Genomic DNA, 23,565 nt, shown 5'->3' with positions numbered 1-23,565 from the left:
GTAGTTTCAGGAGAAATATCCTTGATGTCTGGCTCCCGACTTATCAATTACAGAAGCATCTTCCTTGGGTGACACCACCTTGGTTTTGTCTCAGACAGGAGAGTTTGCCAGGCTGCAGGCATCGGAGGCCGGCACCTGGTGTGTGGATCCAGCCTCAGGAGAGGGCGTGCCGCGTGGCACAAACAGCAGTGCCCAGTGTGAGTACTGCCCTTTCCCCATCACCCTCCAGCCCCCACCCCATGAGCATGAGGTATGGAGCCCAAGAGCTGGCTTCATGTCCCAGCTTGGCCATTCCAGAGCCGTGAAAGTCTCTAACCTCACTGTGCCTCAGTTTTCTCATCTGTGAAATAGGGGCATGATTCCCCCACCTCATGGGTTCTTGGGAGTAATACATATAGCAGGGTTTGGGGTAATAGAGGCACAAACCAGCACTGTTCCCTATTAGAGTGGGCACTGCTGCCTTCATGGGGTCTGCTGTGCAGCCCCGATACCGGGGCTCCTGCCCGGCCCCTCGTCCTCCAGCCTGGCCCAGCAATCTGGTTTCCACAGTGAGGTTCAGACGGTGTCTCTCAAGGGCACCTGTGTGGCTGTCCTCTGCCTGGAGCCCATCGGTGCTCCCTATGGTCCTCAGGCCCAGGCTCCTTGCTGTGGCCCCTGGACCTCTCCATGTCAGCTCCTGTATCTTCCTGGGCTTCTCTTATTTCTCCATCTCAGCATCAGGTCCAGGAATAGTAAACTATAATCACGCTTTTCAAGCAGGTAGTCACTCTCTTCCCTGGGCCTTCATGGTCTGGTTCAGCCTGTGCAAACCCCCAACCCCAGCTGGCTAACTCTCACTCTGACCACCCATCAGTCCCTCAAGGAAGCCTTGCGGGCCTCTCTGTCTTTCACAGCAGAGCTCAGTGCCTTCCTATGGGCTCATAAACTGCCCTGCACACCTCCCATTATCATCCTTAGCATCTGAACTGCAGTTGCTCACTTACTTGTTAAGTATCCTCTAAGATTCTAAGCTCCTTGAAGACAGGCAATGTGTGTGTGCGCGCGCGCGTGCATGGAGCGGCGAGGGGAGTACAAAGCCGAGTGTCCGAGTGCAACAGCCCAGTAGGGAGGCAGCCCCAGACCCTGGGGGGCCCTGCAGGCAGGTGGCGGTGGGCAGTGGGTGGTGACAAGGGCTGTGACAGCCATGCAGGCAGAGAACACATGCGGCTTGTCTTTGTGTCAAGGCCCGAGCCTCTGTGAAGTGCTCCAGAGTGGACTCTCCTCCGGGAGAACCAGCCCCAGCTACAGCCCGGCCTGCAGGGCGGAGGACGGAGGTTTCTCCCCAGTGCAGTGCGACCCCGCCCAGGGCAGCTGCTGGTGCGTCCTGGGCAGCGGAGAAGAGGTGCCTGGGACCCGTGTGGCCGGGAGCCAGCCGGCCTGTGAGAGTAAGTGGTGATGCTCCAGAGTGGCCCCCGGGCTGGTGGGGGTCCTGTCATCTCTTCCTTGGCCCTGGCTGGGGTGAAGGGTCACCAAAGGTGTCAGACAGTGAGGGCAGGAGGGAGAACAAGGGAACTGCGTGAGGGATTGCAGTTGATCCCCGTGATGTTGAAACTGTCTCAGTTCAGTTCAGTCGCGTCTGACTCTGCAACCCCATGGACTGCAGCGTGCCAGGCCTCCCTGTCCATCGCTAACTCCTGGAGTTCACTCAGACTTGTGTCCATCGAGTCGGTGATGCCATACAACCATCTCATCCTCTGTCGTGCCCTTCTCCTCCTACCTTCAATCTTTCCCAGAATCAGAGTCTTTTTCAATGAGTCAGTTCTTTACATCAGGTCACACAGAGTCGGACATGACTGAAGTGACTTAGCATTAGCATTTGCATCAGGTGGCCAAAGTATTGGAGTGTCAGCTTCAGCATCAGCCCTTCCAGTGAACATTCAGGATTGGGGCTCAAACCAAGGCGAGCCCTTGTGGTGATCTCCTGAGCCAGTAAAGCTTGGGCGCTGGCCTCCTGGGGGGTGTCAGGTCTTGGTCTCCCTGTCCTCGAGTGGGGAGGAGGGTTCACACAGCAGGATCTCAGTGGGGGTGGGTCCATCCCAGTTGGGGATCTTCAGGAATCAGTGGAGGTGTTGATTTATTTTTGTCTCTATTTTAAAAGATCATTTGGATATCAAATATTGAACTGTACATGAATATATAATATTGAAAAACATTATTACTTATTAAACATATTATTGATTTATTATTTACTTACCTTTAATTTTTCCTGTATACTCAAGTCACAAGACATTGTAGTCATTTTAAAATGTATGTGCACAAGTAGGTTACATTATCTGTGACTTTTGTTTCAGAGCAGTAAATGAAGACATTGCAAAATATTTATTACGAGTTGGGATGTTGGGTCTGGCACGGTTGAGAAATGCTGCACAAAATGACTAATTTTATGGCAGTTGCCTTTCTTCTGTTGTTCTTACTGTTTTGTTGCCTTATTTTTTTTTTAACATTTGCAGTCTCTAGGCAACATTTTGGAACTGCAGCCACATTTAATTAGGTCTAGTGATTTCTATGTGTAAAGAGAATTTTTACATTTGTAGAATGATATTTATATTTGTAAAGAGAAAGGAGAGTCTTCAAAAAAAGGGTGGGAAGGAAGAGTTGATGCTCTCTTCGTGGGGCTCTGTCTCCTTCTGTCCATCCCTGTGCCTGCCCCAAACCTGCGGTGCATGCCCAGGGCTCTCACTGCACGCCTTTTGTCCTAAGTCCTTGAGTCTCCCAGTCTCTATGGGTTCTGTTTCAAGACCCTCAGCCATTGCCACCATGCAGGGAACATAGTAGGTGCTCGATGGGTGTTTATGAGAAGAGCTCCCTGCTGGGTGTTGCCGAGAGCAGTGAGTGTCAGCCTTAGTGTCAGACACGTTGAACTTACAGGACATCTAAGAGTGGTCTGCACTGTCGGCAACCAAGGAACAGATAGCTGAGTGTCCTGCAGGAACAGATTCAGGAGCACAGCTCTTCTGGGGTGTGGAAAGCCCACCTGTGTCTTGGCCCTGCCGGGATTCCATGATCATAGCTCACCTGTGCAGAGATTCACCTGCTAAAATGTGCTCGTCACACCATGCGCCCCATGTTTGCCTCCCAGTGAAGGTGAACAGATGGAAGAGTCTGACTCTCCATTTTACAGATGCAAAGCTGGGACTCTCAGAGGGCCATTAATGTGTTGGAAGCCACCCAGCTAGCAAGTGGAACAGCCAGCACCTTGAGCTCCCCAAAGCTTCTACCTGCTGACCTGCTGCAGAGTGTGGGAGAAAGCTCAGATGAGGGGGCCAGACAGACAGACCCAAGTGTCAGCTCTGCCAATGCCCTTGATGGGTAACCCTGGGCAAGTCCCTTAACATCAAGTTCCCAATCTGTAACTTGTGGGCATGGCGGAGGGGAATCATAGCTATTTTTTATCATCATTGTTAGGGTTAATTCAAATAGTCTCTGTAAACTGCTGAGCCTGGTGGCTAAGAGCCAACTCAATGAGCCCACTGCAAATTACAGCGCACAATCTTGCCCTGAGGCCATTGTCCTTAGTAGACAGAAGCCCAGGCTGCACCCTGAAGATCAAAATGAGTCATTCTCCATCTGAGGACCCCAAGTAACCTTGAGTCACATGAGGACTGCAAGCTTTAAAGCCAGACATATACAGGCAGCAAGGCTGTGCTCTAGAGTCAGATAATTAACTGTATCTTTAGCCAGGTGTGAAATTGTCACTGAGCGTGTCTGTTCTTTAATTTACTCATTCATCCATTGATTTAACACACACTCCTGGAGCTTGTGGTCTGGGTCAGCCTTGGGCCCTGGGGTGAACAGAGGAGAGATACACTCTCCCCTTCTGGGCTCAGTCCAGTGGGGAGACTGGAATGCAGATAGAATCTTGTGTAATTGATCACAAGGCAGTCTACTCCAGGGGGCCTGAGGGCTTAGAGAAAGGTGGCCAAAGTCAGCCTGGAAGAGGACCCAAAAATAAATCTTCTAGGCAAATGAGCAGGTGGAAGAAGGAAGGACATGGGCTGTGCAATGCATATGGTTGGGAAATAGCAACTCTGCCCTGGGGCAAAGCGGGGCTGGAGAGCAGACCAGAGCAGAGGGGAAGTCAGGCCAGCAGGCACTCGGGGGACTTGAGAACCGAGTCCAGCTCCATACATTTCTCTGCTGGGGGATGGGGGGTGGACTGGATTGGACATGGGAATAGAGGGCAGGGGATGAGGCCCAAACACATGGAGCTGCTGAGGAAGCTTCAGTGGCCGTTCAGGGAGAAGATGATGCGTGTCTAAATGAAGGATGTGTGGAGGGGATGAAGAGAAGTCAAGAAGCTGTGAGCCGCAGCTGAGCTGGCAGGCAGAGGTGGTGGGACCGTCTGGGTTGGCCGCCATGTTTCTGGCTTCAAGTTGGGGGTGCTGAAGCCAGAGCAGGCGTGGGCAGCAGATGCTGAGCCTGGCCCTGTTGGCTTTGGGGTGGAGGAGACTGGGCGGGAACTGGACTTAGAGATGGGAAGGTGCCCAGAGGGCCTGAGTGGAGTTGAAGATGTGAGAGTCATCTCTGCTCAAAGTGAAGTTGAAGTGAAGTCTCTCAGTCGTGTCTAACTCTTTGTGACCCCATGAACTGTAGCCTGTCAGGCTCCTCTGTCCATGAGATTTTCCAGGCAAGAATACTGGAGTGGGTTGCCACTTCCTTTTCTGCTCAAAAGTGCTATCAAAGTGTTAGTCACTCCGTTGTGTCTGACTCTGTGACCCCATGGACTGTAGCCTACCCGTCTCCTCTATCCATAGAGTTCTCCAGTCAGGAATATTGGGGTGGGTAGCCGTTCCCTTCTCCAGGGGATCTTCCCGACCCAGGGGTGTCTGTTAAAATGAGAGAGGATGGGATTAGCCAACAGGAGGGTGGAGAGGGAGCGGGCGGGCCCAGGTTGGCCTGAGGGAAGGGAGGGTGGGGGGCCCGTGCTTGTGAGCAGAAACGGGAGGGGGGTGGTGGTGGAGGCGCTCAGCGTTGGTGCTGGGTAGGTGCCCACTGCAGCCCGTTTCCTCCCCCCAGATCCTCAGTGCCCGTTGCCCTTCAGCGCGGTGGACGTGGCCGGCGGGGCCGTCCTGTGTGAACGTGCCTTGGGCCTGGGCGCGGCCGCCAGGCAGCGGTGCCAACTACTGTGCGGCCGGGGCTACCAGAGCGCCTTCCCGCCGGAGCCGCTGCTGTGCAGCCTGCAGAGGAGACGCTGGGAGTCCCGGCCGCCCCAGCCCCACGCCTGCCAACGTGAGTGGCCCCAGAAAGTTCCACCCAGAGTCCCGCTCCCCCTGTAGGGCTCGGGGCCGAGGCCTTCATTTTCCCCATCTGAGGGTAGCGTGTCCATGATAAGCCAGGTGGCATCAGAGCAGGACAGAGTGCTCAAGGCAGCATTTTCTTCTAGAACGATCAGGTGTGCTTCCCAGGCCCCTGGGGCAAAGCTTTATTTGTGGCTTCTCTGGAGCGATCTGCTCCCTGAGACACATTCCATTGTTTCTGGCTCCCACGGGAAGTCCTGGGTACAGGACTATTCTCAAGGTGTAGACGCTTCAATGGCCATGTTGGTTATGTGATGCTGACAAGCTCAGAGCTGCTGGTCTGGCTTCTGGGGGTCACAGCGACACTGCCATGCCAGCCTCTCCCCTCCCCCCTCCCCCCTCCCACCCCCCCATCCCCACCCCCCGGTCCGTCCTTAGCTCCGGGCTTTGGCGTCCGTTCTGATCACTGTGGGCCTGGGCCATGTTTAAATAAGGGCAACTCCTTCCTCCCGCTTCACAGCAAACCCACTTTCACTTGCTCGTGGCTGTGAGGCTGCACTGAACCCTGACTGCGTCCAAAGCAAAGGCCGGCTGTACTTACTCACAGCCAGGCAGGGCAGGGGCAGCACAGGGACCAGTGCTGGGTCCACCCAGGGCAACGGGAGGGGCATTCAGGAGAGAGACCCAGATTCTGGGACTGACTGTCACAAGGCTCTGGGTGGCTGGCAGAGGGGCAAAGGACACAAATTTGTCACAAAGCATTCTGAAATAGAAAGTGCTATCCAGAAAAAAGTTCCAAATGTGATTTGGACAAATAAGTGACTTGTCCCCCTGATGATGACTGAGTGGCTAGAAATCAGAGCCAGACTTGTCATGAGTAAAGGACTTGGGAGAAGAGAAGTGTGGGTCCTGAACTAAAATGGAGTGCAGGGTTGCTGCGTACATTTGTGCAGGTTGCGTACTGCACAACTTTAGTCTTGCACATAGGCTGCAGTATCTACTCTGAACTGGACAAAGCAGGTGTCATGGCCCTGTCTGAGTGCAAGGTAGTATGGAAGATTTTCCAAGAAGAGTGTCCAGGACCTCAGCCTGGGTATAGAGGCTGAGGCAGGCCTGAGCTTGCTGTGAGGGTGCTAAGTAACTTCAGAGACAAGCTGGTATGCTGGGAAGTAGTTAGACCCAGATGGTGACAATGCAAGATGGCAGCACTTGTGGACTCTAAGTAAAATGAAGAAGGGTCAGTTTTTGCAGAGAAAAAAACCAAAAGAACCCCACAGTTCTTTGCCCCTGTCTGCTGACCTCTGGTGCTTGCCTGCAGGGCCCCAGTTCTGGCAGACTCTCCAGACCCAAGCGCAGTTCCAGCTCCAGCTCCCTCCGGGCAAGGTGTGCAGTGCCGACTACTCGGGCTTGCTGCTGGCGTTCCAGGTCTTCCTGTTAGATGAGCTCACGGCCCGTGGCTTCTGTCAGATTCAGGTATGTGCCCACAAGCAGGGCTCGGACTGAGCTCAGGGTCACTGGGCAGAGAACCTCAGGGCTCAAATGAACCTACAGTTCAACCCTCATTCATTTCACCAACTGAGACCCAGGATGGGAAAGCAGCTCAGACAAGGCTAATGGCACAGAGGTAGAGGCGGAATTGGTGCCCATCTCACTGGCCATTCTATCTGCGCACAGATACCGCTCCAAATGTGTGCTGAGCACTTAGATTGTGCCAGGCACTGTGCACCCCTTGGCATGGCTTAGCTAATGTGGTCCTCAGGGGACCCTATTATTATTACCGTTTTGTGATGAGTTAAAATAGTTGGGCAGTCACAGAACTGAGAAGTGATAGAGCCCCAGAATCCCCTGCTTTTACACAGCACCTTCTCATTCACCTCTGACGCCCCAGCTTCTGATAAACGAACACCCCCAGGACTCCACATAGAAGCTCCTGAGCTGTTGCCTTTGAAAAAGCACAATGCCAAGAGTGCACAGTGAGGCTCGTGTGGATCCCCGGCCCTGCCTGGTGCTGCCCTCGAGTTAACCGGGCCTTACCACCATCCATGAAGACCATGGCATCTGGTCCCATCACTTCATGGGAAATAGATGGGGAAACAGTGGAAACAGTGTCAGACTTTATTTTTTTGGGCTCCAAAATCACTGCAGATGCTGATTGCAGCCAGGAAATTAAAAGACGCTTACTCCTTGGAAGGAAAGTTATGACCAACCTAGATAGCATAGTAAAAAGCAGAGACATTACTTTGCCAACCAAGGTCCATCTAGTCAAGGCTATGGTTTTTCCCGTGGTCATGTATGGATGTGAGTGTTGGACTGTGAAGAAAGCTGATCGCTGAAGAATTGATGCTTTTGAACTGTGGTGCTGGAGAAGACTCTTGAGAGTCCCTTGGACTGCAAGAAGATCCAACCAGTCCATTCTAAAGGAGATCAATCCTGGTTGTTCATTGGAAGGACTGATGCTAAAGCTGAAACTCCAATACTTTGGCCACCTCATGTGACGAGTTGACTCACTGGAAAAGACTCTGATGCTAGGAGGGATTGGGGGCGGGAGGAGACGGGGACGACAGAGAATGAGATGACTGGATGGCATCACCGACTCTATGGACATGAGTTTGAGTGAACTCCGGGAGTTGGTGATGGACAGGGAGGCCTGGCGTGCTGTGATTCATGGGGTCGCAAAGAGTCGGACACGACTGAGCGACTGAACTGAACTGAACTGAACCACCATCCATCCTCCCACCCTGCCCTGTGGATGATCAGCGGGCACTGTGGGGTGTGCTTAGGTGGGACAAGAAGCCAGGCTGCATGGTCACACTGGAGGAGTCAGTTGGTGCTTCCTGGGAGGGAGGGTGGTGTCCTGCTGGGTGTGGGTCTTGAGAGGACTTGGGCAGTCGGCAGAAATTGTTTCTCCAGTGAATTATGGCCCCATGAATTTGGAGTGTCTGAGTTTTTCTTTATCTGTGTGTGTGTGTGCGCTCACACGCGCATGCCTTTTTATTATTTTTTGAGAATCTTTACATTTTTTTCTAAGTATATTTTTTGTAGCCTATCTTATTTTCACATGTACATGTATCTATTGTTTTTCAATCCTTTCCCCGTGTACGTTGGCTCTTAACGCCACTTAACACCTCTGTCTACAAGCTGTGTGACGAAGGCAGGCGGTTCAACCTCTCTGGACCCAGAACCTCAGTTTCTGGCTCTCTCAAGGCTGTGCCCTCCCAAATGGCTCCCACGAGGCAGTAGGGGTGCAGAGCAGCCTTTTGAAGGATAAGGGAGGGCCTGGGAGTTCCGACCGCCCCCGGGGCCAGCTCCCAGGTCAAGGAGCAGTCTTGTTCTCTCTGGGACCCCCTCCAACAGTAAGATAAGCCAGTTTTGGTGCCCGGCGTAGGCTCGGCAAAGCTGGCGCCCGGCTTCATGTTCCTGAACTCCCGTCTGCATCTCCGTGCAGGTGAAGACGGTGGGAACCCCCGTCACCATCCCCGTCTGTGACAACTCCTCGGTGAAGGTGGAGTGTCTGAGCAGGGAGCGGTTAGGAGTCAACATCACGTGGAAACTGCGGCTCGCGGACGCGCCCTCTGCCTCTCTCCCAGACCTCCGGGACATTGGTATGTTTTCTCACACTGCTGCCCTGAGACCACGCAGACTCCTCGGTCTCCGTGTCCCCGTCCGTCGGATGGAGCCAGTGCGGCCCCAGTGCCTCCCTGTGGGGCCAGAGAGCCCACCATGTGCCTGGCCCATGGGTGGAGCTGGTTACTGAGAAGTTTATAAAAGCAGTAGAATTCTGGCCTGTAGCTGACTAAATATAATAGTATCCTGTGACTGCTTTTGAGAATGTTTTCTAATTCTTCTCTTGGTTTTCTGGGCACAGAGAGGGGAAAATGAGGTAGGGTGAGGGAGTCCCTGTTGATTTATAATTTTTGCTCTTTCTACTTCCAATCAGAGGACTTCTCAGGCCACTGACACTGTTTACACACATCAGCACACTGTTTGGAACTGCGTGGTGATGGTGTGGATGAATTCAGAATAGAAAGACTTAAGAGGGAGTGGCGTGGACTTTATGATCGTTATTCTGAGCCAGGGTGGGACACAGCCCACGGGCTTCTGACTAGATGGTGAGAACTTCTCCTATTTCTCCTGTACTGTCTCGTGGCCAAACGCCTAGGGTCAGGGCTGGCTGGAGCTTGACTACTGCTCTATGAGGGAGAAGTTGGAGAAGAGACCAGAGTGTGACCCAGGCTGCATCTCAGCCATTCTGCAGTGCATGTGACAGTAATTATTAATACTACTCCTCCCCGTGGCATTATGAATTGTGTTGTTGTTAGTTAGTCTGTAAGTCGTGTCAGACTCATTTGTGACCCCGTGGACTATAGCCTGCCAGACTCCTCTGTCCATGGGATTCTCCAGGAAGAAAACTGGAGTGGGTCTCCATGTCCTTCTCCAGGGGATCTTCCCAACCCAGGGATTGAACCTACATCTCTTACGTCCCTGCATTGGCAGGTGGATTATTTACCGCTGAGCTGCCAGAGAAACCCCCCCATTATGAGTGAAGAGCCCCTTTTTGTTGTTCTGTGGCAACAGACTGCACAATTTGGGTGTGTTTGAAGCTGGCATCCATGGCTGGGGCTTCCTTCACGGTAGCTGTTGTGACTGGGACGGTCATTGCATGCTGGGGTGTCCCAGCTCCAGGTGTGGGGCTTGCCAACCTGCTTCATTCTAAGGAAACCCTCGTAGTTCTGCAGCTGGAACGTTGCCAGTTTTAAGCTGAACATTGAGGTGGAGGCTCCACTTTCCCTTCGAGCGGCTCCATCACATCCTCTCTTGTAATCCCCACCAACCTCAAAAGGGAACTTCTCAGCCCATTTATCAGATGGGGAAACTGAGGCTCGGAGATGGTGGCTTGGCAAAGGCTGAGACAGTTGTGTATCTGGATAATGCACCTTAGATGAGTGACTTGGGTCATGATATTCTCTACCCGTGAGGGTCACGCCGTTGCATGTGTGCTTGCTAAGTCACTTCGGTCATGTCTGATTATTTGCGACCCTGTGGACTATAGCCCACCAAGCTCCTCTGTCCATGGGATCCTCCTGGCAAGGATACTGGAGTGGGTTGCCATTCCGTCCTCCAGTATATCTTCCCAACCCAGAGACTGAACCCGTAAGTCTTACGCCTCCTGCATTGGCAGTCAGGTTCTGTACCATTAGCACCACCTGGAAAGCACTGAGGGTCACATTGCTGCCGCAGAAATAACAGGAGCTGGAGACCTGGATTGGAGTCCTAGATGTGCTTCTGATTTTGTGTGACTTTGGGTCAATCAACCCCCTTCTCTGAACCTCAATTTCTCCTTCTGTAAATTGAGACACTGGTAAGGGCTGTCTCCTTTCAACGTGGACATTCTGGGCAGCTCTGCACCTGGATCCTCCCTGACCCTGGCGGAAACAGTGAGGTGACACTCCTGCTTCCTCTTGTCTTGCAGAGGAGGCCTTGGCAGGCAAGTATCTCGCTGGGCGCTTTGCAGATCTGATCCAGAGCGGAACATTCCAGCTTCATCTGGATTCCAAGACGTTCTCAGCAGACACCTCCATCCGCTTCCTCCAAGGGGACCGGTTTGGCACCTCTCCCAGGACACAGTTTGGGTGCCTGGAAGGATTCGGCCGAGTCGTGACCACCAGCAATGCCAGTCAGGATGCACTGGGGTGTGGTAGGTGCCCCGTCTCCCTGGACTGCTGTTACTAGGCTGTGTCAGTTGGGGCATGGCCACAGAGCTCTGAGGGAGGTTATTCCGACATGCAGAGTGGGGAACCCTTCATTTATTTGTTCAGTGGAAGGGTTTCAGATGTCCAGCTGTATGCATGGGCTTGTAGTGATCGCCCACCAGGTAGTAGCTAAAACTGGGAGCAGCATGGCAGAAGGAAGCAGCCCCGTGTTTGGGCTTATCCATCCTCTTTGCCCTTGCCGAGCACAGACCCACAGCCTGGGCTGCACTGTGTGTGGAGAAGGTCGTCGTCCACCCCATGTGTGCTCTGTGACTTATCCGTCTGGTTACAGCAGCTCCTTTCCCACCACCATCCCCAGATGGGCAGCAATCAGCCCAGGGAACGGCGGCTCAGGGGCAGTGAGTCCTGGTGGAGGTCACGGGGCTGTTCTTGGCCTGACACATGAGCAGCCTTGGAAGCACCCTCAGTAGCCCATGCCTGCCGGCTCCTGGAATAGAAGCTCTGTGCATTTCCTGTCGCTGCTATAACACATGGCCGTAAGCATCGTGGTTTAAAACAACACCCGTTTATTATGCTGCCTTTCTGTAGGTTTGAATTCTCACATGGGCCCAAATCCAGGTGTCGTCTGGCTGCATTCCTGCCGGAGGCCGTGGGAGGGAATCAGTTTTCTGATTTTTTCCAGCTTCTAATAGGTGCCCACATTTCTCGGCCCTTGGCTTCCTTCCTTCTTCTCCAAAGCTGGAAGTGCTGTACTTCTTAGGCCGTTCCTCTGCCATCATAGCTCCCTTGGACACTTCTCTTCCTTTTTTTTTCCAAAGTAATTGTTGTTTAAAAACTTTTATTTATCTATCTATTTATTTATCTTTGGTTGTACTGGGTCTTTGTTGCCGCATGTGGGCTTTCTCTAGTTGCTCGGGTGAAGGTGACTCTTCCTTGCGGTATGTGGGCTTCTCACTATGGCAGCTTCTCTTGTGCAGCGCGGGCTCTAGGACAGACAGGCTTCAGTAGCTGTGGCTCATGGGCATGTGGAATCTTCCCAGACCAAGGATCGAACCCACGTACCCTGCGATGGCAGGTGAATTCTTATCCACTGTACCACCAGGGAAGTCCTTTCTTTCATTTCTTTTTTTAAATTTATTTTTTATTTTATTGGAGTGTAATTGCTTTGCAGTGTTGTGCTAGTTCTGCTGTACAACAAAGTGAATCAACTATGCGTGTGACTACACACAGCTGGATAATCCAGCAAACTCTCCCTCTTTTAAGGCCAGTTGACTAGTGACCTTATTTCCATCAGCAACCTTGGACTCCCTTTGCCACGTGACCTCATATGTTTACAGTTTCCAGGGACTAGGATGTGGACCTCTTTGGGGGCCATTGTTCCATCTGCTACCAAAGCTTCCAGGGTCTCACAGTGAGCAGCCTGCCTCCCACATGACGTGACACACAGAGGCTTCTTTATGGAGCTGAAGAGAGAGAAGATGTTTCCCAGTTATTTATTTTTCCACTATTTATATTGGTTGCCACACAAAAGCTACAAGGCCTCTCCTCTCATGAAACCCACGCCAAGTTCTAAGCTCCACGCTAGATATCACATGCTGCTAACTCAGCACAGAAACCAGAGACAATGCTTCTTGCTAATGTTTACAGAGGATTTTGCAGTTGACAAGGCATCATCACCAATACTCGGCCATCACAGTCGCCCTTGGTGGCAGGTCATCTCCCCACTGGACAGGTGAAAAGGTGAAGGCTCAGATGAGGGGAGGCCATGGGTCTGCAGTGCCCAGAGCAGGGCTGACTCAAAAGAGGGCTTGGTTCTTTGTGGGTGAGTCACCCTAGGTCCTCCGGGACCAGCCCTCATGATCCTCATACCCCACAGAGCTGCCCAAACAAAGACGACAAGGAGCAGAAGCAGGTGTGGATGGTGGCACCCCCAGGGTGGGTGAAGCAGGGTCACTGCAATGGGGGTCTCTGCAGCACCTGGTGCTGGGTCCTCAGACTCTCTGTGAAGGGCCCTGAACTCCACTGCCAAAGACTTGGAGTGTGTGTGAGAGAGTGTGTGAGAGTGTGTGTGTGTGTGTCTGAGAGTGTGTGTGTCTGAGAGTGTGTGTGTGAGTGTGTGTGTGTGTGTGAGAGTGTGTGAGAGTGTGTTTGTGTGTCTGAGTGTGTGTGTGTCTGAGAGTGTGATTGTGTGTGTGAGTGTGTGTGTGTGTGAGAGTGTGTGTGAGAGTGTGTGTGTGAGAGTGTGTGTGAGTGTAAGAGTGTGTGTGAGTGTGTGTGTGAATGTGTGAGAGTGTGATAGTGTGTGTGTGAATGTGTGAGAGAGTGTGAATGTGTGATAGTGTGTGTGAGTGTGAGAATGTGTGTGTGTGAGTGTGTGTATGAGTGTGTGAGTGTGAGTGTGTGTATGTGAGAGTGTGTGTGTGTGAGTGAATGTGTGACAGTGTGTGTGAGAATGTGTGAGTGTGTGTGAGTGTGTGTGAGAGTGTGTGTGTGTACATTTGATTATGTGTATTTTGAGTGTGTGTGTTTGAGATAGTGTGTGTGTATGTGTGAGATAATGTGTGTGAGAGTGTGTGTGTGTGAGAGTGTGTGTGTGTGAGAGTGTGTGTGTGTGAGTGTGTGTGAGTGTGTGTGTGTGAGTCTGTATATGTGAGTGTGTGTGTGGGTACATTTATGTGTGTGTGTGAGTGTGTAAGTGTATGTCTGAGTGTGTTGTGTGTGTGAGTATGTGTGAGAGTGTGTGTGAATGTATGTATGTGAGTGTGTGGGTGTATATGTAAGAGAGAGTGAGTGTGAGTGTGTGTGTGTGTCAGGAGGAGGGTGTTTTTAGAGTCACCCCAGGTGGTGTTGATAAGGAGGTCTGAGAGCCCACTCTGAGGCTCAGTGACCTCGGGTGCCCCCTCTGGAACACAAAAAGATGGCGAGAGGGACCTGTCAAGCTCCAGTTCCCCATTTCCTTCATGTAAAATAAAGGGTGTGTCCTGGAATCCGGGCCTAGGTTTTCTCCAGGGACTTTGATTGATGATTAGATGAGCATTTCCTGTCTCCCAGGACAGACAGTCCGGCTCAAGTAGGAGATGGGAGGAAAAGTTAAACCAGAAGGGCAGGCAGAATTTCCTGGTGGGTGTTGAGCAGTGAGGGACCGGGAATCAGAACCTGGCCTGGGGTGATTGGGCTCTAGAGAGTGGGAGCCCCAGATGGGCCTGGGGAAGGGGCCGAATGAAAGGTCTGGTGGGGGCTGCAGTTGCTCCAGGAGGTGGCCACCTTTTTCTCTAAAGAGCCAAAGGAAGTCTTTTAGGCTTTGCAAACCATTCTCTTTCTGTCTCGAGGACTCAAGTCATCCATAGTAGGGAGAAAAAGGCTGTGTTCTAAGTAAAGCTTCATTTGCCAAACAGAAGGTGAGCAGTATTTGGCCCGAAGGCTGCAGTCTGCCCATCCCAGCTCTACAGAAACCTGCATTCTGTTTGTCAACTGCGGCAGCTTTTTACTGATTCACAAAGAATTGTTGAGCACACAGTTTATCCCCACCCCTCACTCCAGATACTCAGAAAGGTCCAGAATGGAATTCACAAAAGCAGTACCAAAAGCCCTGGGTTTTCTCCAGTATCCATGATAACATCCATCCTCTACTGAGTTTTTGTATTGCTCTGGTCCAGAGAGTCCAGTATCCTTAATCCCATGGGATGGACGAAGCAGCGGGGGAATACAATTGACAGTGTCAGAAAGCTGGAAGTCTTGGAAGTCAGATGGATCTGGGCTCAAGCCATGGTTCCAACACTTCCGCAGTGTGGGTTCTTGGGACACTTCCCATCTTCACTAGAAATCATCTGGAAACCGGGGACAGTAATATCTATTTCATAGAGAGGTTGCAATTTGCATAGCAGAATATAATCGATACAAAGCACGTTGATTCACACATAGTGAAACTTCAGCAGATGATTTTGTTGTCAGTTGGCTACGTGAGACTTCAACTCAGCTGTGCTGGTTCCAAAATCTTTGTTCTGTCCTCCGATTCGCAAGTCTCTCTTCTCAACAAGGGCTCTTGGTGAAATAATGCCCTCTGATCCCTGAATCTGTTCTAATTGACTCTTTTCCCTTCTGAATGCATCTGGAACACAGCTGTGAGGTTACAAGCAGAGCATTGTCCTGTGGAGATGAAGCAGGGTTTCTGTGTGCTGTCTTTAGGGGCTAATCTGGATGGTCCCCTGGAGGGGCAGTGACTCAGGGGGACCAATGGGAGTATCTGCCTCCCGTGACTCTGGCAGTCAGGGCCGTCTTGACCTACACAGTACCTGCTGCAGGAGAGGGAGGCTTTGTTTGCAACTCCCATGGGGTCAATTACGTTCACCCTCTTGCCACAAGGCCAGCCAAATGGCTTTTCCTCAGAATTACCTGTGGGCAGCCTTCATGCCAAATTGGCCTGTTAAGGAGAATCCCAGGGAAACTGTCTGGATTTTCCATTTCCATTCTGGACAACATTCACTCACTCATTCACTGCAAGTTCTTATTATAGAGCTAGTTCTCCAGGGATTTTTTTCTGAAGTAACAAGTTGCATCTTGTTTCCTTCCCCGCTTCCTCCCTACTTCTTCCTTCCTTCCATCTCTCTATCTGTCCATCCATCCTTCCATTCATCTGTCTTTCCATCTTTTCATCCATCCCATCCAAACTTTCAAAATGCAATTATGTGTCAAACACATAATGTGCAATACTCAGGGAAGCAAAAGTCATAGCACCACTTTCAAAGAGCTCACAGTCTAGCTGAGGCGAGGTTAAGTGAAAAGACAGCTAAAATATCATGTGAAAAGCCTTTTGCATCATGGTCAGGGCAGTCAGAGAAGGCTTGCCGGGCTAGCAAAGGCTGGTGAGTAGAAATTGCTGCTTGGATAAGAGCAGACAAGCAGTGGTGTGTATGTGTGTGTGTGTATACCCCTGTGTTGAGGCTGCTAAAGTGATGGTCATTCCAGAAATGGAGATTAGTGCAAAAGCAGGCAGTTAGGAAGTGCTGTGGCTTTTACAGGGCTAGTGCACATGGTTCGTGTGGTTGGAGAATGGGGGTATGGGGAACACGGCAAAGGATGGAGCCGGAAATGTTGGCGGGGACCAGCGTGGAGGTGCCTGGGGGCACACCAAGGAACTTGGTCTGGTGGGGTCACAGTGGGGGAATTTAAAGTTGGAGAGTGACAGGGCCAGGCCAGGGGTGGGCTTGAGCAAAGCAGGCTAAGGAGGGAGGGACTGTTTCCTGTCCTCAGGTAATTTTCTTCAGCACAAATGTGGCTGCCTTATTTGGGGACCCTGGGATCTGGTTGGCAGGAGGGATGGCATAACCCCAAAGCTTTGCAAAACTCACAAACTCGGGCCAAATGACCTCATTTTACGGAGGAGGGAACTGAAGCTTCAGGGGTTTTTCCAGTGAGTTCCATGAGGGGATTTAAGTGAAGGATAAACACCCAGTTGTTTCTGTGAAGAGGACCCATCTGCTAGAGGAGGAGGCTCACCGTGATGTATACAAGCGTTTGTTTGGGTGGAAAAGACACTTGACGTCAGAGATGGAGAGAAACACAACATGGTTTTCTTGTGCGTGGTCGAGAGCCCTTAAGTTTATGGCAGCAAAGATCTCAGCTTTCATTTTTCTGCCCCTTCACCTGCACCCGAGGTTCGGAGGCAGCAATTCGGGCTGGCTGCACAGGTTTTGTTTTCCTTCAGCAATGAACTTGGAGACTGCTTTAAAAAAAAAAAAACGCCCCAGCACAGAGGTAAAAATACTAGAGATGATCAACAATGTGACTCATAGAAGTAACGAAACTCCACTCTGAGAGAGGCTGTGCATGGCGCCAGGCAGGCCGGAAAACACACCGTTCTGTTTCCAAGATGGGCCTGGGTTTCTGATTTACTCAGAAACAACACACGCATATGCACACGTGGGAGAGGAGCTGTCAGATCCATTCAGGCTCTGTTCTAGCAAGTCCCACACGTATGGGCTTTATTTCCTCGTCAAAAGAAGGTGGTTGAAAAGGCTTTGGTTTGGCGAGAATGGGACTCAGATCCCACCCGTATCACCTCACAGCCTGGTTGAACTTGACCTTGAATGTCAGTTTTCTCCAGACTGAAATGGTGCTGATAACTTTTCCATAAGGTGGTGACAGTGAAACACCTGGCTTGGCATATTCTATTTTACTTCCGCACTGCCCTTTGCAGTGGGCAAAGGGGCATCATGCGTGAATGTCGCAAGACTCAGCCTTCTCATCTGTGAAATGGAGGTAACGTGTGGGCTCCTGTATGTGCTGAGGTGATGTACGTGCAGTAGCACACAGAGGCGCGCCAGGCACCGAGACAGTGCTCCCAGGAGCGGGCTTGCTTCTGACTCCCACCCTCCCCGAGTAACAGCTCACTTCTTCCCGAAGTTACTTGACAAACTCTCAGGAGCCCAACCCTGGACCAAGAAAAAAGGCAAGAAGGAACCTCTTTCTGCCATCCCTTGACTGAGCTGTCCGAATCAGTGTGGCCAAGTTCATACCCTCGCCGCAGAGCAGAGCTCTTGGATGCCAACTTAAAACCGTTATGAGACGGCGTCTGTCCAGTGTGGGTTTCTGTTTCCCAGCTCGTGTCCTGTTGGAGGAAGCACACTAGGAAGGGCCTCGAGTGTTAGAGTCAGCGGGACAGAGGGCCCTGAGAGTCTGTAGACTGACAGGGGCGCACAGGCAGGAAGAGAAGGCAGGGAGGGAGGCGTCCAGGGTGCCGACAGGAGCAGGTGCCCACCCCCAGGGTCACACCTGGGCTTTCTGGGGAAGTCAGAGCCTTAACACCCTGACTGCGAGGGCCTCTGTCAGTCCCGTGCCCCGGGCCTCTCACCTCCCGGTGGCCCCAGGTCTGAGCCCCGCCATCACTGAGTGACCCAGAGGAGGAGGCCATGTGAGTGGAGTGAGATGGTGCTAAACGGTTGAGATCACTCCACAGTGGGAGGGCCCCCTGCGTAGAGGGAGCAGGAGTTGAGGCTACAAGGAGCAACTCCCTCACCTGGGCTGAGCACCTGTGAGCCTGGATTGTGGTGCCTGCTTTCTGCACGTCGCTGCCACACTCCAGTGGGATAACATAATGCATCCCTAGTTTACAGAGCGGGCTTTCTGGGTGGCTCATTGCTAGAGGATCTGCCTGCCAGTACAGGAGATATGGATATGATTCCTGGGTCGAGAAGATTCCCCTGGAGAAGGAAATGGCAACCCACTGCACTATTCTTGCCTGGGAAATCCCATGGTCAGAGGAGCCTTGTGGGCTACAGTCTGTGGGGTTGCAAACAGTTGGACGTGACTTAGTGAATGAACAACAAAATGTTATACAGGAGAAAATGGAGCCTCAGAGAAGCCCACAGTCATTTAGGCACAGGGAGGAGCAGGACTTTATTGGGTCTGTCTGACCTCAAAGTTTGCACCCCCCCACTATTCTCCACCACATTCCCATGGCACCCTAAGGATGGGTGCTCATCTTTAAAGATGTTCTCCAACTTCATCTCATGACATCCTTCTCTTTGTCCACTAAGCTCTAACTCAGTAGCTGGCTCTCTTTGGCTTTTCTCTTTCCATTCCTTGAAGAATGCAAACTCATTCCTGCCTCGGGATTTTTGCACTTGCTGTTCCCTCTGTCTGAAATTCTCTTCTGCATCCTTGCCTGGCGTACTCCTCACCCATCAGGTCTCACAGGTCGCCTCTCAGAGGGGCCTTCCTCGCTATCATGCCCTCTGCGCCTGCTTCATCTCACTCGTATCTGCCATTCTTGTCAGACACCCTCTCATCCTACCAGCCCATCAGCTCCTGGAGAGCAGGAACCTTGTGGACCTTCTTCACAGCTTATCCTCGACTCTCGGAGCCTGATGCACAGTGCATTCTCAGTGGGCATTTGCTAAATGAATGAGTTCTTGTCTGATTTTGGAATTTCACAGATCCAGTGCGTTCTGAGGTTATAATTGTACAGCAGGTGTCTTGTTTTTTAACCTCGTTGCTCTGTCGATCTCTTCTAGTCAAGTGTCCGGAAGGAAGCTATTTTCAGGATGAGCAGTGCATTCCCTGTCCTGCTGGATTCTACCAAGAACAGGCGGGGAGCCTGGCCTGTGTGCCCTGTCCTGAGGGCAGAACTACCGTTTATGCTGGAGCATTCAGCCAGACTCAGTGTAAGTCCTCATGGGTCCTGCCACGAAAGAGAAACCCTAGAGTGCCATGCGAACACAACAGGACACCTCAGCCTTGGTACTCCTGCAGTCTGGAGACAGACAGTTCTTCACTTGAGAGGGCTGTGCCTTGCGTGAGAGGATGTTTATTTAGCAGCATCACTGGTCCTTACATGTCAGAACCCAGAAGCATCTCCTTCATGGACACCTAATTGTGACAACCGAAATGTCTCCAAACAATGCCAAATATCTCTTAAATGGGGAGCAAAATTGCCCACCCTTGAGCACCACTGGGTCCATAGCATAATCAAAGGGGCACCAGCTTTGAATGCCTCTGCTCTGTTAAGACCTAGGCCAGACATTTCACTAGTGTTGTCTCAGTCAATCCTCCCAGTTCTCCTTTTAGATAAACATTATGAGCTCAACTTTTACGTGTAAGAAAGCCAAGACTCATCTGATGAAACTTAGCTAAAGTCGCTCAGCTAGTGTGAAAGTCACTCATAAAGTGACATAACCGGCCTTTGATCTTGGTATTGTCTGATTCTGAAACTTCCGATTTTGGTAAGTCAGTGTTATCAGATTTAGAACTGGAAGATGCTTTCCACCTACGGTCACCACCATGTAGCTCATATTCCCTTTCTGGGCCCGTGGATCTGTCGGTCTGTGTGTACGGTGGCCTTCCTGTATGTCATGTGATTTCACCTGGTCTATTTACTTAACAGTTGCCTAGGGAGGGTTGGGTTTTCCCTTGCAGGGACCCATAACTTGCCTCATTGTGCATCTTTTCATGGTAGTCTGAAATGGTGTCAACGTGAGGCAACCGTGGCTACTACTATTTGAAATCTGAGTCGTGTTTGGAGTTGTAAAATAATTAATCAAAAGAGATCAAGTCCCCTTCTGTGATAAAAGAGGTCTTCTTTGAGAGCAGTGGAAATAGGGCGGTATTTCCAAGGAAGTAAGAGGTCAGAGGAATTCCCGAGGCCGGAAGTTTGGCATGCCTTCTAGAGAAGACATTCTTTCCCAGGAACACAGCATCCTTGACGCCACACGGGGGTTCCAGTCACTGCAGTCTGGGATGACATGAGGTGCTTTCACACGGCCTGAGGGATCCTCTCTGGGAAGGGGTTCCCTGCCACGCGCTGGTCCTTGTTTGTGGAGGGTGAGCTGCATACACACGCGGTGGGCAGCTGAGCAGGGGATGGGGACTCGGGACCCCCGCCCCAAACGCATTTGCTCCCCTTGGCTCCCCACTCTCCCTCCTACTGTTGTGACCTTGGCCGAGTCACCTCCTTTCTCTGAACGAACGTCCACTTCCAGACATGGCGGATCAAGACCAGATATGTATTTATTATAAAACACAGTATCAAAGCCTAGGGTGGGCAGGGAGGGCTTGTATTACGTGTCAAATGCTGAGCAAGACACTGGGATCTAACAGGAAGCAGACCCAGGTGAGGTCCCTGCCCGCTGGGGAGGGAGGCAGACAGCTGTGAACCAGTCCTTCCGCAGACTAATGGAAATAATCACCGCGCTCCTGGCTCTAAGCAGAGATGTGGGTCCAGAGGACAGGGTGTGACACTCGGGCATCAAGGGATATCAAGGAACTTCCCTGAGGAAGTGAGGACTGGGTGGCAAAGAGTTAACTCCCCAAGAACCGGGAGACCTGGGCACCAGGAGAAGAATCAGGGGGCAGAGTCGGGGTCCAGCAAATGGTATCAGAGCCGGTGGTACCCACTGATGCAGGTGGAGGGTCAGATGGGCGGGGCCTAGTGGCCCCGAGGCCCTAATGGCCCAAAGGCGAGCCCAGACTTTCTCCTTCGGTCAGGGTGGGGACATTGACAAGTTTGAGGCTGGGGGAATGTGTCTGGCTCAGACATGGGACTTGCATGTCTGATCAAGGACTGGGAGCCGGGCAGATAGGGAACCCCAGAAGCACAACACTGATATTTTTTTTTGGCCATGCAGACCCAGAGATCGAACCTGTACCCCCCTCGCCGTGGAAGCATGGAGTCTTAACCACTGGACCACCAGGGAAGTCCCAATGACACTGATAGTTGTATTCATCTTTGGTTCCAGGTGTCACTGACTGTCAGAAGAATGAGGTGGGCCTTCAGTGTGACCAGGATGGCCAGTACCGAGCCAGCCAGAGGGACAGGACCAGCGGGAAGGCCTTCTGTGTGGACAGCGAGGGGCGGAGGCTGCTCTGGACGGAGGCAGAGGCCCCGCTGATGGACGCCCAGTGTCTGAGTACGTGCAGGCCCCCAGTGTCTGACTATGTGCAGGCCATTCATTTAGCCACTCCTGGGAACAGGGCGTGTAATCCCACTGGGCTTTCTAAAATGGGAGAGACACACAAGATGTGTTTGTCCCCAATCTTTTATTTTGAAAACTACGTAGGTGTTGAAAGATTAGTAGGATGAAAAAATATTTGTCACCCAGATCCAAAAATTTATTGTTTTGCTCTTTCTGTCTCTCTTTTAATCACTGGAAAAAAATATTTCCGACATCATGAAACCTCACCCCTAAATACTCAGCCTCATGAGAGATGAATTTAAAAGTCATTCATCTGCTGAGGTTTCCTTTCTTGTGGGCAGCTTGCCCCCAAAAGTGGTCAGTGTTTCTCCCTCAGTGGGATGTTAGGGGAAGACCCGAGGGCCAGTTCTTCCAGAATTTACTTGCTGGGTGACCCAGAGCAAATTGCTCAACTTCTCTGAGCCTCATCACCCCGGCAGCCTCCTGCTCGCTTCCTGAGACACAGTGAGGGGTCAATATCATCCTGTGAAAATGATAAACATTGACTGAGCCCAGCTCTTCGATGAGATAATGGATACAAAAGCCCTGGGTGAACTGACAGGTGTCCTGTCCTAAGTGTAATGGGACGGGCTCAGAACTAGTTTAATCCCAATGGTGCCCTTTATTGGTCTTATAATGCTGAGCAAATCACTTACCTTCAACAGTTTCCCCATTTGCAAAATGGAGATGAAATGACTTAGCAAAGAACTAATAAATGCCAAGGATTTGTGTATGTGTGTCCATGAACAAAGTTTCATATCCATGCATAAAATTTCATAGCAAGTCCAGTGAAAATCTTTATTGCTTTTTTCCACAATGCCTCCTCTTGGGCAGAAATAGCGATCAGGGGAGTTAGAGCTTTAAGGACAGTTGGAGCTTTATGGACTCAGTTAGGCAGATCTTTGCTGTCTTTCACAGACAAGGGAGAGAACGTTCTCAGAGGGAAGGCCACTTGCCCAGGGGCCGTGGTGGTGACTGCTGTCCTGGGTGCGCATCTTGGCTCCAGCCCTCTTTACATCCCTACCACCAGCTCAGCTGTATGGATTGTAACGCACACATTGTAAAGCATTTCCTGGCTTTCTCTGGCCTGCATTCATCTGGAGCAGAAAAGCCCATTCAATCAGTGGCATCAGAAACCTTTACAAGAACACCGCTCAGCTTTGCCAACTTTGATGACGCCTCCCTGAGGTGCTGTAGGAATAGCCTCCAGATAGGTCCTCAGAATCTCTGGCTTCTTAAGCAAAGCTCCAAACTTACTCAGCAAGAATACTGGAGACACAGTGAATGAGTGGCTCTAATTATCTGGGCTTCTTCAGGACTTATACTTCTTAGGTGGTTCAGTGGTAAAGAATCCATTTGCCAGTGCAGGAGATGCCGAAGTCACAGGTTAGATTTCTGGGTCGGGAAGATACCCTGGAGGAGGAAATGGCAACCCACTCCAGTATTCTTGCCAGGACAATCCCATGGACAGAGGAGCCTGGCGGGTTACAGTCCATGTGGGTCACAAAGAGCTGGATACAACTGAGTGACTAAGCACGCATGATCACAACAGTCTCCTAAAGGGCACCAAAAGGCAGGGGATTTTCGCACCACCTGAACTCCTGTGGCCAGTTTCACAAGCTGTGGAGAAATCGTGACCAAATAGGGTGATGCACCTTGATGCTGACCTTTAATGCTTTTCCCAAGACATCTGTAAATATGTTAAGTATGTAAATTTGTAAATAACTATAAGGCATGTGGGATATTACAACAAGAGGATGTACACATCTGCATACTAACTCAATATTCCACGGACTCCTTGGTAACTCAGTTTATAGATTGTTTCTATTCTCTTTGTCAATGAGTTTTTTCTTAGAGCTCTGCAATGTTGAGATCTCCATCACTGTGGTGTCTCTTAGGTGAAAACCAGCAGATTCTCTAACTGAAGTGCTAAACTTACCACATTTATGGCTCCTGAGACTACTTTAATTGGAAATTGAAAACCTTTTCAAATTTTATTTAGTCTCCTAGAAGGCTGTGAGCTTCTTGTTCATACCAACCAAGCCTTAGGGATACCGGGCTGAGTGTAAGATGGTATTTGCTGGACTGGAGCTTCTGGTCCCTATAAACAAAATATCAAGGAGTACAAAA

At 51.2% G+C, this 23,565-nt stretch overlaps 1 protein-coding gene across 1 annotated transcript in view; it reads left to right on the top strand.

Moving 5' to 3' along the window:
• The window catches only part of TG (thyroglobulin), a 240,814-nt gene that overhangs the window by 28,365 nt on the left and 188,884 nt on the right, over positions 1-23,565 (top strand). The window contains exons 15-22 of the mRNA XM_055431976.2: positions 95-197; positions 1,224-1,424; positions 5,056-5,268; positions 6,595-6,749; positions 8,722-8,878; positions 10,747-10,971; positions 19,000-19,149; positions 21,220-21,390. Of these exons, the coding sequence (XP_055287951.2) occupies positions 95-197; positions 1,224-1,424; positions 5,056-5,268; positions 6,595-6,749; positions 8,722-8,878; positions 10,747-10,971; positions 19,000-19,149; positions 21,220-21,390 (1,375 nt within the window). The remainder of the gene's footprint in view (positions 1-94; positions 198-1,223; positions 1,425-5,055; positions 5,269-6,594; positions 6,750-8,721; positions 8,879-10,746; positions 10,972-18,999; positions 19,150-21,219; positions 21,391-23,565) is intronic.

This window comes from Moschus berezovskii, chromosome 16, assembly GCF_049115385.1.
Source record: "Moschus berezovskii isolate FMDL1 chromosome 16, NW_MosBer_1.0, whole genome shotgun sequence".
Lineage (NCBI taxonomy): Eukaryota > Metazoa > Chordata > Mammalia > Artiodactyla > Moschidae > Moschus > Moschus berezovskii.
This window is presented reverse-complemented; position numbering and strand designations above follow the sequence as displayed.